At 36.9% G+C, this 16,066-nt stretch overlaps 1 protein-coding gene across 1 annotated transcript in view; it reads right to left on the bottom strand.

Annotated features, from left to right (window-relative positions):
- Positions 1–4,050: 4,050 nt before the first annotated feature.
- LOC115212966 (cysteine-rich PDZ-binding protein) overlaps positions 4,051–16,066 on the bottom strand; it is an 18,420-nt gene continuing 6,404 nt past the window's right edge. Inside the window, exons 3-5 of the mRNA XM_029781829.2 lie at positions 11,615–11,749; positions 6,171–6,188; positions 4,051–4,430 (exon numbers count right to left, since the gene is read on the bottom strand). Of these exons, the coding sequence (XP_029637689.1) occupies positions 4,366–4,430; positions 6,171–6,188; positions 11,615–11,749 (218 nt within the window). The 3' untranslated portion in view covers positions 4,051–4,365. The remainder of the gene's footprint in view (positions 4,431–6,170; positions 6,189–11,614; positions 11,750–16,066) is intronic.

Here is a 16,066-nt window from a genome sequence, read left to right as displayed (position 1 = left end):
ATTTTTACGATTTTTTTTTTATCTATATGCCAATTAGTGTATTCTAATTGATCCAGCTAGTAGACTAACAGTTAATCCAAAACCTACAATTACACTACAGGAATGTACACATATAAAAGTTGTTTCTAATTTTACAGTCCTTTGTTGCTAAAGATGTCACCTTTTGTAGTTGATTAGCATGAAAAGTTAAGGTCCTGGATTTAGATTTTAACAAAAGTGTGATAATTCTGGGAAATCCTTGTGTGCGGAGGCTAAATTTGAAGAGTTTGTTAAACAGCAGAAGCTTATGCTCCTTAGTGACCTTATAATAAAGAAGTACACCTGATATTAATCAAAAGTTTAATTTATGATGTAGAAAGTATGGCAACTGCTAATATTGATGCAGGAGAAATTAAAAGATGTAAAGTTACTCAGACAAGTTTCAAACAGCTGCATTTCTTGACTGTCTTGAGCATAAGTCTTTATATTTAATATAGCCAAGGTGGTAGTTTTTATTATTAAAGAAATAGAGAAAAAGTAAACTCTGTAGCTTCTACTTTTGCTGTAGCCTCTGATAGTGGTGATGGGGATGATAATTATGCACTGGTGATGGATTTCATGAAATGAGATAAAGTTCCTAATATTAATTAGTGAAATAAGGTAGCAAGCTGGCAGAATAGTTTGCACACTAGATTAAATGCTTAGTGGCATTTTGCCTGTTCTGAGTTCAAATTCTGCTGAGGTCAACTCTCATCCTTTCAGGGTCAATAAAATAAGTAGCAGTTGAGCACTACTGGGATTGATGTAATCAACTTATTCCTTCTTCTGAAATTGCTGGCCTCGAGCCAAAATTTGAAACCAATATCAATTAAAATGTAATTAGTTTTTTTTTTGTGTGTGTGTGTGTGTGTGTGTGTGCAACATATTAGCTTTTTATTTATTTATTTTTAAAAAAAAGTTTAACAAGTGAAGCAAATCAAACTCAGTGCGTGTATTGAACATATAGTATTAAGTTCATGCACCACACTCATAACACCAGTACAAGGTAAAGAATTAGAGCCAGCTCTTCATAAAGGTAAATATTTTGGTGTTTTTTTAATCATTGTTACATGCATCTATATTTTTTTTTTGCTCTCAGATTATATTATGTAATGGTAAGATCTGAGGATCAAGGTGTAGGAAGTTAGTAAGCTTCAAGCAGTCTGTTAGTGTATAAAAAACAACTTTCAGGAACAATAGTGGTTTGACATAGAAGGTTGTAAATTTTTCCCATACTGAAGTTCAATAAGCTGAAAAAATTATTTTATAGTTCTCCTTAGCAACTACAGTTGCTATATGTGTAAATAATTTGGATTATATATATATTCTTTTAGGAGACATTTTTGTGATGAAGTAAATAGTCAAAATTGTACATTTATATTTATTTTATATTACAGGCACAGCCAAGTGGATAAGTTTACTTTCCAACCACATCGTTTCTGGTTCAGTTCCACAGCATGGCATCTTGGGTCAGTCTCCTAGTAGTCCTGGAATGACCAAAGCCTTGTTAGTAGATTTAGTCATTGGAAACTGAAAGAAGCAGGTATCACCATGACAACTTCCTCTGTCATGATCAATGCGACAATCGCATACTACACACCTTCCTTCCAAATACTGTTGTAAACACCAGAAGTGAGCTACAACATTAAAACTTAGTGCACAGCAGAGTTCCAAGGTCAATCTGTGCCAAGCGGCTTCACTCTGCATGCTTTAGCTTCATTATATATTTATTGATCAGACCTCGAATTTGTGTGTTTATCCCACCCTGCTATTGCTTGACAACTGATGTTGATGTGTTTATGTCCCCGTAACTTATCAGTTCAGCAAAAGTGACCAATAGAGTAAGTACTAGACTTACAAAGAATATATCCTGGGATCAATTTCTTCGACTAAAATCCTTTAACCCTTTCATTACTATATTTCTGACCAAAATACACCCCTTATGTGTTTCAATTAATTTCTAACATAATCATAAATTTAGTCTGGTTTCATTAAACAACTATAACTTTTTATTTATCAATATATTAACATGAATTTTGGAAGATAATTTAATGAAATGTTCTCAACCAATTCTATACTATAATTTTTGTCACAAAGTGACTCTAATTGCAGGTAGATACAGGTAAATTCAACAAAATATAAAATTATTAAAATTTTGTTCAAACATCGCTATAGAAAATGGGTTATTAGCTAATATTCAATTGGGTATACAACAAAATTTTACGATAGAATGTTATTCTGGGTAACTTTCTGATACCCATAATAATATTTATGGCAATAGTCTTAATTTCATTTAAGGTTATGGGAAATGACTAACTATCCTTTCTTTCGTTTTGTTTACATTTAGCGTAACGGTTCGTTTCCGCCGTAATGATTTCAAATAGGCTCATTCGAAAAAGTAAAAAGAAATAGTCTAAGGCTTTACTCTTCTGGGAAAGTCTGTGGCTTGGTCCAGTTTCTCCAGAAAAATTACCGAAAAAACAGTTTTTAAATTTTCACTCCATTCAGGTACCAATTCATTTCTTTATTGCTGTCGGAGCTCTCGGATTCAGTTTTCACTTTCAGAAAATGAAACATCAGATTCATTATCAAATACCACATGCTTTTTTTTTTCAGTCATAGAGTTAGATTTATGAAGATCTTCAGTAGAAAATCCTTCGAATTCTGACTCGCTGCTTGATATAATGAAATTCGTATCCATTTTTTGTCAGAATTACAAATTTTGAAAACACAATAGGAAAAAATCTCCCAAAATTCACGGAATTAAAATTACACTTTGATTTTTGTACAAAACTGTAGTTGAACTCTTTACGAAGTATAATACGTATTTTCATGAATGTACTAAAGAGATTTGCTCTGATATTCTCATTTAAATATGAATAGGTAAATTCAGGCAGCTTTGGGCGGTTTGGTAACGAAAGGGTTAAGGTGGTGCTCCAGCATAACCAGTCAAATTACTGAAACAAGTTAAAGGATATCATTCTAACATTCTCTCTTTCATGCTTGCATGGATCAGATAGTTTGAGTCAGATTATCTACAACCAGATGCTCTTCCTATTGCCATCTTCCACATGTTTCCAGTCAAGCTTATATTACCCCATGGTCAACTGTGTTTCCACAGAATATTGAAAATAAATGATACTGACATTCATTTATGACTATCACAAAACATCAAGACAAAGACAGAAACACAAGACAAACTTTTTTCAGTTTCCTTCTACCAAATCCACTCACATGGGCTTTGGTTAACCTAGAATAGAAGACACTTGCTGAAGGTGCCATGTAATGGGACTGAACCCCAAACCATGTAGTTAGAAAACTAACATCTCCAACACAGACATGCCTGCATCCATAAAAAAACAGCCATTTTTCACAAGCAAGTACAACTTGGTAACATACTGTATCATTACTGTTTTGCAAGCAAACAGACATACTTTCAGCCCTCTCTCTCTTTATTCAGCAGAATGTCTAGGACGAGAGCTAGAGGGAGAGAGGGCTACATTAGAACTTGATTCCTGCTCATTTCAGCTGAGTAAATTGGAATATAAAAATGTTGTTCACAGGTACGTATCCCCTGGTTCAGGAATTGAACCTATAATTGTGAGCATGACACCCCAACTGCTACGCCATGAGCCATCACACACACACACTAGCAAGAAGACTCTGGTAATCAACAATAACATCATGGTGTAATTTATATAAGTTCAGTAAACCTTCAGTACAAACAACAGGCAGAGTAATTGGACTAAGTAACCCATGTGACTTTTTGTTTTTTTAGAAAGAATTTTTAATTTCTGTTTTTAACAACTGAAATAGCAAATACAATTTTTTGAAATCCTTTTTTCCATTTAATCTGAAACACTATGTTTTAGTATCCCTTTCTGCAGTTTAAAACAATTCTGAAAAATGTTCCAAGAGAACAATTTTTAAAATGAAAATATTAGAACCAGGTGTATACTCAGGATTGAAGAGGGATATCTGAAATCGTTCAAAATTGAAGCCAAATCAGAAATAAAACAAAACAAGATTTACTTTTGAGAGTTTATTCACAAAACATATCTTAAATTTGAATTTAATTGAGCACTAACATTCCGTTAAATTGTTTTAAACTTCTAAAGGAAATATATATTTACAATGTTTTCAGTCAAGTTTTGAACCAACATAGACATACAATGCATAAAAAGAAGTTGTGGAGCCTTTGGAAATTGATACACTACATAAGTGACCAAGAATAAATAACTGCTTATATCTGAAAATGTATTTTATCTCTAGTAAATATGTGTTGTTAGCTGGTATATCTTCATTCTAGTAGCTTGTAGAAAACTGGATATATATTACCCACTGATCTCACACTGAGCTTTGTCGATAGTTTTTGGTATCAATAACTTTCTTACCACACATTGCACATATTCCTGCAATAGAAAGATAAATAAAGTGAGAAGTGTTAAGACAATAAAAACAATGATTTCTTTCAGACAAGAAACGAAGGCAGTGAACCTGAGACTGGCTAATCGGAACGTGTATAACCAAGGATATACAACAGCAATATATTTTTTGTTTTTATACTATATTTAAGAGGAAGAGAAATAAGATGTTTGAGCTTTTTCAAAAACATTAGCAGTGTAAGTGAAGCACATTTATTTTTAACTGGTAATTAAAACCATGCTGCATTTTGTCATGCCAAAACCCATTCACTGTTCCATAGCACTAAATACAACTAAAAAATAAAAAATAGTATACATCAGTGGCATTTTCTGCAATGCCTAAGATATATAAATGAATGTAATTTGGCATGAAAGACAATGCTTTGGAGTATTTCTTTCAAATCTTTCTGCTCTGAATTAAAATTTTGCTGGGTTAATTTTGCCCTTCATCCTTTCAAGACTATAAAAGAAAAAGCAGCAGTCCATAGCAATGAATTGGTGGAACTGTGAGAACATTGGACCGGATGCTTTATGGTATTTGTTCTATTTGCATTCCAAGTTCAAATCCAACAATGGTCTGCTTTGATGGTAGACTTAACTCTTCACATGGATTGCCTTGGGTGCCTTTAGCAGAGTTCACTCTGTTGCAAGTATTCAGGCCAGGTTTCTGATTTGAGGATACCTTCCTCTCTCCCTTTCATGAGTTCTGTAGGCTCTGTAACATTCTCTGAATACTACCTTTCCCTCCAGTTTTTATAAGAGACAGCTGGGGAAAACACATGCATGCTTTCCAGCCATGTGATTTCAGATTCAGTCACTGTACAGCACCTTGGGCAAGTGTCTTCTACTGGAGCCTCTGACCAACTAAAGCCTTGTGAGGGGATTTGGTAGATGGAAGCTGAAACAAGCCTGTCATCTGTACATATGGTGACCTCACTAGTGCTGGTGGCATGACGAAAGCACCCAATATATGTTGCAATGTGGTTAGCAGAAGGAAAGACAACCATGCCAAAATAAACAGAGCATACTGCAGTTCTTGGACCTGATGTATCCTGTCAAAATATCCAACCCATGTCAGCATGGAACATGAATATCAAATGATGGGGACATAATATGTATAGCATAATTAGTGGAGAAAGAACAGTGCCCACAAGTGTTTTGCTGAGTTTCGAAGACAACTGAGAGCAAAAGGAAGGAGAAACTATGACTAACAGGTTACTACAGTAGAAGGCAGTGTATCAAGATATAATATCATAGGTCTACTTGATCAGGGCTGAATTGGTGCTAGCAGAAATAGATTTGCAATAATTTGATAAGATAAATATGAAGAGATGTGAGTTTTTCATGAGTCTAAGAAAGTCAAATCTGATAATATTCACTTAATTTTTCCTGAAATCTGTAGCTTGTTAGGCAGGATGAAAGTCAACATAGCATTGCATAATATTAAAACAAACAAGGCAAACTCAATATGGCCATCCATCCAGCTAAAAACAGCAATTGACTTCTCAGGAACTACACACACTAGTCTTAAAAATAAATAGATCATGGCAAACAACATGGTCCAAGCTACACAAAATGGTCAGTTGCTTATTGCTAGAATACTTTTGCTCATAGGTCTGCTCAGTTAGGGCTGACTTGGAACTCCAAAACAACATACCACATAGTCACACATACGCACATTCATTTGCTTATATGCTCATAAAGTATAAAATAGGGGTAGCTACTTACCTTTCTTGTATGCACAAGCTGTCAAAAGAAAAGGATAAAAGATTATGTTATGGGAAAAGAGGTAAATAATATTGCATGAAAATAACAGAAAACATTAGAGCAGTGTTAAATACAACTGGATAAGTAATGAACCAACAAGGCTTCTATATGGTTGCTCCTCCTACCAGAAAATGCACCTAAATTTCCATTAAATCTTGCCCCCAGATGTTTCTATAACAGCCTCAGCTCCTCAGTGATGGCTGGTCTTGTGTTACCACCATTTAAGCATACTCAACTTCTTGTCTTCCCTTCTCTTACTACCCATGTTGTATCCAATATCCCCCAGATTTCACACTAAACTGCTATCTCCAGAACACTGTCCCGTTCCATCCCACCTTTGAAATTCCCTCTCTGCACTTGTCAACACATCTTTCCTACAGTCATTGCCTTGCAACAGTGTGAGCAGAATGACATCAAACTCACAAGATTTGGAGAGCCAATAAAGGCCATGTACACTATTCTTTACTATAGACCTAACTAACATACACAAAAATGCTTGAATAAAGATGGGATGGTCACATCTAGAATATCGGATAATAAGTCTGCTTAATCAAGGTGGACTTGGACCAAAACAATAACTGCAAATACTAATTGAAAGGAGAGGGGTGAAAACTGAAGGTAGCTGTCAGTTTGATATTTAAACTTTTATATACTAGCCATATCCATCAGCTTTATTGCTTATATAGTAAGCTAAAGCTCATGGTTACCAATGTAAAGATAACAGAACAATTTGTCTGATGCATTAACCTTTTAACACTGCATGAGCAGTGTTTAAATTGAATTAATTTATCGATGACTTTGAAATTGAATGTTCATATTTAAATTGAAATCCTAATAAAAGTCTTAAAACAAGTGGTATTGTGAGATTTCAATTGGTCAACATCAGTGTATTTAAACAGTAAACATGAAACCACAAGATTGCAAGCAAACTTCTTAACCACACAGTCATATATTTATTCATAATGTATTGGTACCTTCATAATTATTGTCAGGCCTTCAACCTTGTACCATTGTTATGTAAATAATGAGTTGTGCATACAAAATATTTATATTTTTAAAGAGTTCTCTTACTTTATCATATCTTAGGAATATGAGGTGAGCTGATGTATTGGCAAATAACAAAATTGGGGGCTCAATCCTCACCCCAAGCTGCTAAAAAGGCCCTCATAGGATTATAGAGTCCTGCAACTAGATTCCGCAAACTGGTTTCAAATTGTAGATGGAGGAGGTGGCAAAATGCCTTTTCAGTTACTGTCATCATCATCATCATCGTTTAACGTCCGTTCTCCATGCTAGCATGGGTTGGATGGTTCGACCGGGGATCTGGGAAGCCAGAAGGCTGCACCAGGCTCCGGTCTTATCTGGCAATGTTTCTACAGCTGGATGCCCTTCCTAACGCCAACCACAGTTGTAATTAATAATATACAGAGAGATATGAACTCTGCCAGGGTGATACATGTTTGATGTGGGATCTAAGCTATGTCTACAAGCAGAAGAGATGTAGAGTAGTGATGTAGTGTAATACTTTAGTATACTGCAGTATAAGACTTCAAAAAAATTGTGTCAATATTCTCAGACTTCATACCAATGCTAATTTGTATTTCAAAGTCATCGATAAATTAATTCAATTTAAACACTTTTCTAGGTAACAAGTTGGCAGAATCTTTCATATAATAAACAAAATGAGCTGTGGTATTTATTTTGACTCACTGTGTTCTGAGTTCAAATCCCACTGATGTCAACTTTTTCTTTCAGCCTTCCATGGTCAATAAATAAAGCAAAATCCTAGGACAGGGACTGGAAAAATTGTTAGATATCAGATGGGATACCTTGCAATATTTGTTCCAGCTCCTGTCATTCTGTGTTTAAATCCTACCATAGTCTACTTGGGTTTTAGACTTAACCCATTGCTTGGTTACCATCACTATTTGGTCCTTGGATGGCTTTAGCAGAGTCCATTCTGTTGCAGGTATTTGGACTAGGTATCTGGTGAAGTATACCTTCCCACCCCTCTTCACTAGTCTTCGAAGCTCTACAAAGGGTCATGGGCATTGCTTTTCCTTTTGGGTAAATGATAAAAAAAATTCCAATACACACACACATATTAAATTACATATCAAAAGAAGCTCTAGTAATGTAAATATTATCAATCACATGTGCACAGTGTATGTGTTTTGTTTATAAGCCAAGTTTGCTATGGGATAACATCTGGGAAACCTCCCTACACAAAATGAGTGTTAAAGAAAACCAAAATGTCACAGACCAGGTGAGATAACTCGCCTCAAAATGAACCACAACAAACCAAACTACATCTCTTCTCTTCCTCACATTTCCACTTCATGCACTATGCTTACCTCCCACTCCCCAATCTTGTCCTCTTGGCCCTGTGCCACTGTTTCACTGCTCTCCGCTAGCCCAACCTGTGTGTTCCACCCACACACCCTGTGTCTCTGTATTATTGCTATCTGCTGGTCTGTGTGTTTCACCTACACATAACAAGAAAACTTTTCGCTCACCCTACCCCAACAAACCAATCTACAACTCTTCCTCACGTTTCCTCCTTCATACACTATGCCTAGCTCTCACTCCCCAATCCTGTCCTCATGGTCCTGTTCTCTGTATCATTGTTATCCGGTAGCCCCCACAGACTATATACACTCAGGTTTTCGCCATTCACTCCCCCTCCCCTGCACTCTTTCATCACACTTCCTTCGCAATATCCTGCTACTTAAATTATGGTATTCGAACCTCAAGAGTATGCCCTGGCACTTGGCACCATCTATATCTCTCTCTTCCTTTATTCAACCATCCCGTTTATATTCCAATCCCCGCGCCTTGTGAGTATGCCCAGCATTTTGCCACCGTCTCTATCCTGCTGTCTCCTACTCTCTCTCTCACTCTCTTGCACTTCCCTAAGGTTAGGTAACCATGTGTTTCCTTTGCGGTAGCTCACCTATTTCTGCCTTCATTCCTGATCGATCTCTCTCTCCAACAAGGTAACCTTGAACTTCCTCCAAGCAAGACACCTGTTTCTGTCTCTCTGTCTCACTATAACCTTTCATCATCCAACATAAGCTCACCTCTTCCAATGCCCCTTCCCTTTTTTTTTTGTCTTGCAAATACTCGGTGACCCTGCCAGTGCAGGTGCCACTTAAAAGCATCCAGTCCACACCGTAAAGTGGTTAGTGCTTGGAATGGTATCCAACTGTAAAAACCTTGCCAAAACTGACTTCGCTGTGCTTGTGCCACATAAAAAGCACTAAGTTCACTCTGCTGAGTGGTTGGTTTTAGGAAGGGCATCTGGCTGTTAAAATCCTGTCAATCCAGTCACAGAAACCTGGTGCAGGCTTCTCCCTGGCTGGCTCTTGTGAAACCATCCCACCCATGCTAACACAGAAGGCGAATGTTAAACGATGATAATGATGATATCTTTTATCTGTTTCAATCATTAGACTGTGGCCATGCTGGAGCACCACCTTGAAGAACTTTCAGCCGAATTGACCTCAGTATTTATTCTTTTTAAGCCTGGCACTTATTCTATCAGTCACTTTTGTTGAACTGCTAAGTTACAGGGACATAAACAAACCAACATCAGTTGTCAAGTGGTTGGGAGGGGACAAACGCAGGCACAAGATCACATACATATACATATGTATAATGGGTTTCTTTCAGTTTCCATCTACTACATCCACATGCAAGGCTTTGGTTGGCCTAAGGCTATAGCAGAAGACACTTGCCCAAGGTGTCTCACAGTGGGACTGAACCTGGAACCATGTGGTTGGGAAGTAAGCTTCTTACCACATAGCCATGCCTGGCATGGGTTAGACAGTTTGACTGAAAACTGGTAAGCTGCACCAGATTCCAATCTGATTTGGCATGGTTTCTACAGCTGGATGCCATTCTTCCTAACGCCAACTACTCCAAGAGTGTAATGGGTGCTTTTTGCATGCCACCAGCATGGGTGCCAGTTACTTAACACCAACATTGGCCACAACTATGATTTCACTTAGCTTGATGAGTCTTCTCAACCGAGGCATATCACCAAAGGTCTTAGTCACTTATCACCTCCATGAGGCCCAACGTTCAAGGGGTACTTTTTACATGTTACTGGCACAAGTGCCACTTATGTGGCACCAGTATTGGCCACAACTATAATTTCACTTGGCTTGATGCATTTTCTAAAGCACAGCATATCACCAAAGGTCATGGTCACTTGTCATTTCCTCCATGAAGCCCAACATTCGAAGATCATGCTTCACCACTTTATCCCATGTCTTCCTGTCTACCTCTTCCCACAAGTTCCCTCCACTGTTAGAAATCAGTACCTTTTTTTACAGTTGTTCACATCCATATGCATCACTTGACCATATCAGCACAGTTGTCTCTCTTGCACACCACATCTGATGCCTCTTATGCCCAGCTTTTCTATCAAAACATTTACACTCTGTCATGCATGCACACAGACATTGCACACCTAGCAAAGCATACTAGGTTCATTTCTTTCAAGCCTATGCATGTTCTCAGCAGTCACAGCCCATGTTTCACTGCCATGTAGCATGGCTGTTTGCACACAGGCATCATACAGTTGCCTTTCACTCTGATGCAGAGGCCCTTTGTTACCAACAGAGATAGGAGCTCTCTGAATTTTCCCAGCCTGTTCTTATTTTTGCAGCTATGCTCTCAGAGCATCCACCTCCACTGCTGACTTGGTCACCTAAGCAACAGAAGCTATCAACTACTAGCTTTCCCTGCTGGCATTGGATGGAGTTTATTTTCTGTATATTTTTAGTGTTTATTGTACCTGTGCACCTTCCATGCACAAAAACTATTTCCCCAGTAACCTTCCTCTGATATTACTGCACCTCTTATGTGTCCATATATATATATATATATAAAACTCCAAGAAAGTTAGAGGTTGTGAATCCAACCGACTAAGGGATAATATCTATTCAATATACTGCTGGTAGAATTATTAATACACAAGTGTTTTTTATTGCATTGCAATTACATAACATAGTGTACTAAATGGGTGAAAGTAAAGAAATATTTTACCATAATTTATAATACAATAAGTGGTTCATCAACTTTTAGACATTATATTATGTTAACTTATTTATTTATTTACTAAATTGACGAATACAAGAATGTACATACATGTATAACATATTATTCTTTACATCTGAAATATATTAATATATTAATATATAAGTATATAAGGATACCAGTAACTATTACAAAATAACTAAGTTAACATAATACAATGTCTAAAAGTTGATGAACCACCTATTGATCCCCTCCATTTTCTTATTGCTATATATATATATATATATAATCCACCAAGTATCAAGTTCAGGTAGGAACAGGTTGGATCAAGGGTAAAGGAATACATGAATGATGATAATTACCTTGACAGTAGTGTGATCCAGATTGGTGTACTGATGATTTGCATATACGACACTTCTGAAATGTGTTGTAGGGGCTGTATCTATTCTTTTTTGATGTTAGCGCTTTGTTTTCATTGATTATACGTCCTCCACCTTCTGTTTGTCACAAGAAATTCAGATTGTCAAACATATATACATGTGTTTATGAGCAGCTTGGTTTGAAAATTTATGGTGTCAATAAAACTAAACAATGCAGACAAATGTCATTAGGAACAATTAAAAATATTACCTGACTGCTAGACAATTATAGAAATGCACAGTTTCTATATGTTTTAAGTTCAAATCATACAAAAGTTGTCTTTGTGTGTGAATGTGTGTGTACATATAGATCGTTAGCTCCTACACGCATTTTTTTCTCTCCTTGTTTTTTTCTGTGTATCTTTCTGTCGAAGAGCGTAGGCTCGAAATGTAAAAGACTTTTTCTATTTCTATTCCTGAGTGCTATACTAATAAATTTGTTTGTTTGTACTTCACCTGCCTTCGTCTTTTGTTTATTTTCGTAAACTTTCCCGTTATATATATATATATATATAGCTACACATAGCCCGTTGGTGATTTCTTCTCCTTCTTTGGACTTTTCCCCTCCTCCTTTCCGACAAAGACTATGTTCAAAACATTAAACTCTCTCCTTTCACCGAGCGTCAAGCTAATATACTTCTTGTGCATGTCCTCACATTCATTGTTTTTCTTCTTTTCTTTCGTTTTTGATCTGTTTATTTGAATTGACTATACACACACACACACACACACACACACACAACACACACATATATATATATATATATATATATATATATATATATATAAATGATGAGAATGAGATATATATATATTATTTCTTTACTACCCACAAGGGCTAAACACAGAGGGGACAAACAAGGACAGACAAACGGATTAAGTCGATTACATCGACCCCAGTGGGTAACTGGTACTTATTTAATCGACCCCGAAAGGATGAAAGGCAAAGTCGACCTCGGCGGAATTTGAACTCAGGACGTAACGGCAGACGAAATACGGCTACGCATTTCGACCGACGTGCTAACGTTTCTGCCAGCTCGCCGCCTTAATATATATATATATATCATTGACCACACATACTCAATGTAAGTGGTTTGCTTGTTTGCAAATTCGTTGTGGCATAGCACTTTGGAGACGACTCCCTCTTAGCACAGGGTGTTAAAACACTTGAAAGTCATAGACAGGCAAGACAACTTGCCTCCAATCCCATTCAGAAGTGATCAATATTTTGCCATTTTTGTGGTTTGTCAACATCATGTAACTTAATCAAACCAGGGGTGAACTGAATCACCAGTCTATGTCTATATACAAGTAGTATAAGAACCATTTGCTTGTATGCAACAACACATACATAAGATTAAATTCAATTATGAATTAAAAGCTAGTGTTGTAAACATTATCAACTGCACTCACTTAAATGTATTTTTTTGCTTGTTTGCTATGATATAGTCCTTTGGGGATGATTCACTCATAGCACTGGATGGTAAAACACTTGAGTCATAGACCGGTGAGACAACTCGCATCCAATCCCAGGTGCAGGCATGGCTGTGCCAAAGAAGCTTTGTTTCCAACTACATGGTTTCAGGTTCAGTCCCATTGTGTGGCACTTTGGGCAAGTGTCTTCTACTAAATCGAAATCTTGTGAGTGGATTTGGTAGATGGCAACTGAAAGAAGCTCATCGTGTGGTTTGAAAATTTATGCTGTCAACAAAACTAATCATCACACACAACTGTTCTAGGGAATGGTTAAAAATATTGGTTTCTAATTTTGGCACAAGGTCAACAATTTTGGGGTAGGGGTAAGTCGATCACATCAACTCCAGTGCTCAACTGGTACTTATTTTATTGAACCTGAAAGGTTGAAAGGCAAAGTCGACCTTGGCAGAATTTGAGCTGAGAATGTAAAGACGGACAAAATTTTGCTAAGCATTTTACCCAGCATGCTAACAATTTTGAGAGCTCACCACCTAGGAACAGTTAAAAATATTACCTATTTGGAAACTACAGAAATGCACAAAGTTATATCACTTTATGTTCTAAGATCAATCCCACCAACACTGAATTTGTCCTTCATGCTTATAGAGCTGATAAAATAAAGTACCAATCAAGTTCTACACCCTTCTTTGCACACTTGAATCAACAGTAGAAATCAATATTATTTATTTCACTTCCTACCAAACCTTGAAGCCTCGTTCTTTTGTTAGAAGTCCCATTATTAGAGGCTTTTGAGAAGTGCACTGGCTATAACATTGAGAGGTATAGGAAGGCTTGAAAATGTCAAATTTTACTAGAGCAAGGCACATAACTCTGCTTGATCCAATTTGCAATAGGTGTGTGTATGTACATGCATGTGTATGTGTGTGTGTGTATATATATATATATATACAGGGTGCAGCAGAAGCAGCACCCTTTTGCATTTAATAAACTTGTATATTATATAAATGTTTATGAAGTAATTTTTATTGAATACAGATTTATTGCATTACTTAAAGAAACGAATAATAAACTAATGAAAAAAATCACAGAAGTTTGAGGAAATAAAGATCTCTATAACTGGTTGAAGTCCTTCATTATCGGCCAAAAAGAGGTTGTCACAGTTCTAGGACAGCACTCTTCACCCTATGAGATGACATCTGGTATACCACAGGGATCTGTTCTTGGCCCCCTTTTATTTGATGCATATGCTAATGACATAGATGCCAACTTAATGAATGCCACAGTGCTGAAATATGCAGATGACATCAAGCTGTACCTCGAAATAAATATCCTGTACACTATAGATCTTTATTGCAATCAGACCTAGACACAATGCAGCAGTGAATCATGGATGGACTGGCAACTCAAGCTGGCTGTGGACAAATGTACCATCATGCATTTTGGGAGGAAAAACCCAGTGTCTACTTACTCCCTCCACAACACTAATCTCAAAAAGTCTTCTTATGAACGTGACCTGGGCATTATGGTCAACAGCGATTTGCGTTGGGCAAAACACATTGCTAAAATTGCTAAGAAGGCTGAGGGTGTCTTGGCATCACTCACCAAGTCCTTTGTAAGCCACTCTCCGGCTATCTATCTGAGGCTTTATATAGCTATGATGCGGCCTCACCTGGAATTTGCATCACTGGTCTGGAACCCCCATCTTGCCCAGGATATTAATTGTCTGGAAACCGTTTAGCGACGTGCAACCAAAAGAATACCCTCCATCAGGCATTTGCCATATTCTGAACGTCTTACTTCCCTGGGCATGGATACATTGAAACTCTGACGTCTGGCAGCTGACTTGACAGACACCCATAAAATTATTAACCATCTTACTCTGAGCACCTTTTCAAACCCCACCTGTCTAACACCCGTGGACATGTTTACAAAGTCAGAAAACAGCACAGCTCCCGTGACTTTCAGAAACATTTTTTCACGCTAAGAGTTGCTGAAGTATGGAACAAACAGCCGGCATCAGTTGTTAGTTCAAAACTTCCATGCTTCCTGAGATCCGCCAACACTATACCTGATTTTCTACCCTCCATACACACACAAGCATGTATCTGACTCATACACTGTTCACTTTCCAGACATTTGTACATTACTGCATATGTTTTTTACACTTTTGACAAGTTGTGATGCACCTGAGCACTATATACAATAATTTCATTATTATTATTATTAAAAAAAAACTCAATTAGAAACGAGAAAACTCAAATACAAAAGGGTATTACTTCAGCCGCACCCTATATACTTATATATACATACATACTACTACCACTACTAAGCTCACATTCAAATCACATGGTTTCAGATTCAGTCCCAGTGTGAGGCACTTGAGCAAGTGTCATCTACTAGAAACATGGGCCGATCAAAGTCTTGAGTGGATTTGGTAGATGGAAACTGAAAAAAACTCATTGTGTGTATATATATACATGTATGTAAAATATTTATTTATAAGTGTGTATAGGTGTATGTTCGTGTCTCCTTGTCTTGTTATCGTGTGAGTTGTAAATGAGTGTCACTGTCATACAAGCAGTGTCATTCATTTGCAATATTCTGCAAAAACATGTCTTGCCATGGGGAATTACTACCTTGGCTGGAAACAGGTGGGGTTGACAACCAGAAAGGTATCCAGTTGTAGAAGATCTGACTCAATAAACTCTGTCCGACTCATGCAGGCATGGAATGTGCACATTCAAATGATGATAACGGTATACATATGTAAATATCTTAGTGATTAATTACATTTTAGTTTGGAATTAGGTACATTATCCAATTAACCTAATACATGACATGTTAGAATCTCCAGATATCTAACGTAATTGTCAATAGTAATTTTGTACCACATTATACACTAATACCTCACTTTACAAGACTCCAGGATTATGAGATATATTTTATAATAAATATAAA

Source organism: Octopus sinensis, linkage group LG6 (genome assembly GCF_006345805.1).
Source record: "Octopus sinensis linkage group LG6, ASM634580v1, whole genome shotgun sequence".
Lineage (NCBI taxonomy): Eukaryota > Metazoa > Mollusca > Cephalopoda > Octopoda > Octopodidae > Octopus > Octopus sinensis.
This window is presented reverse-complemented; position numbering and strand designations above follow the sequence as displayed.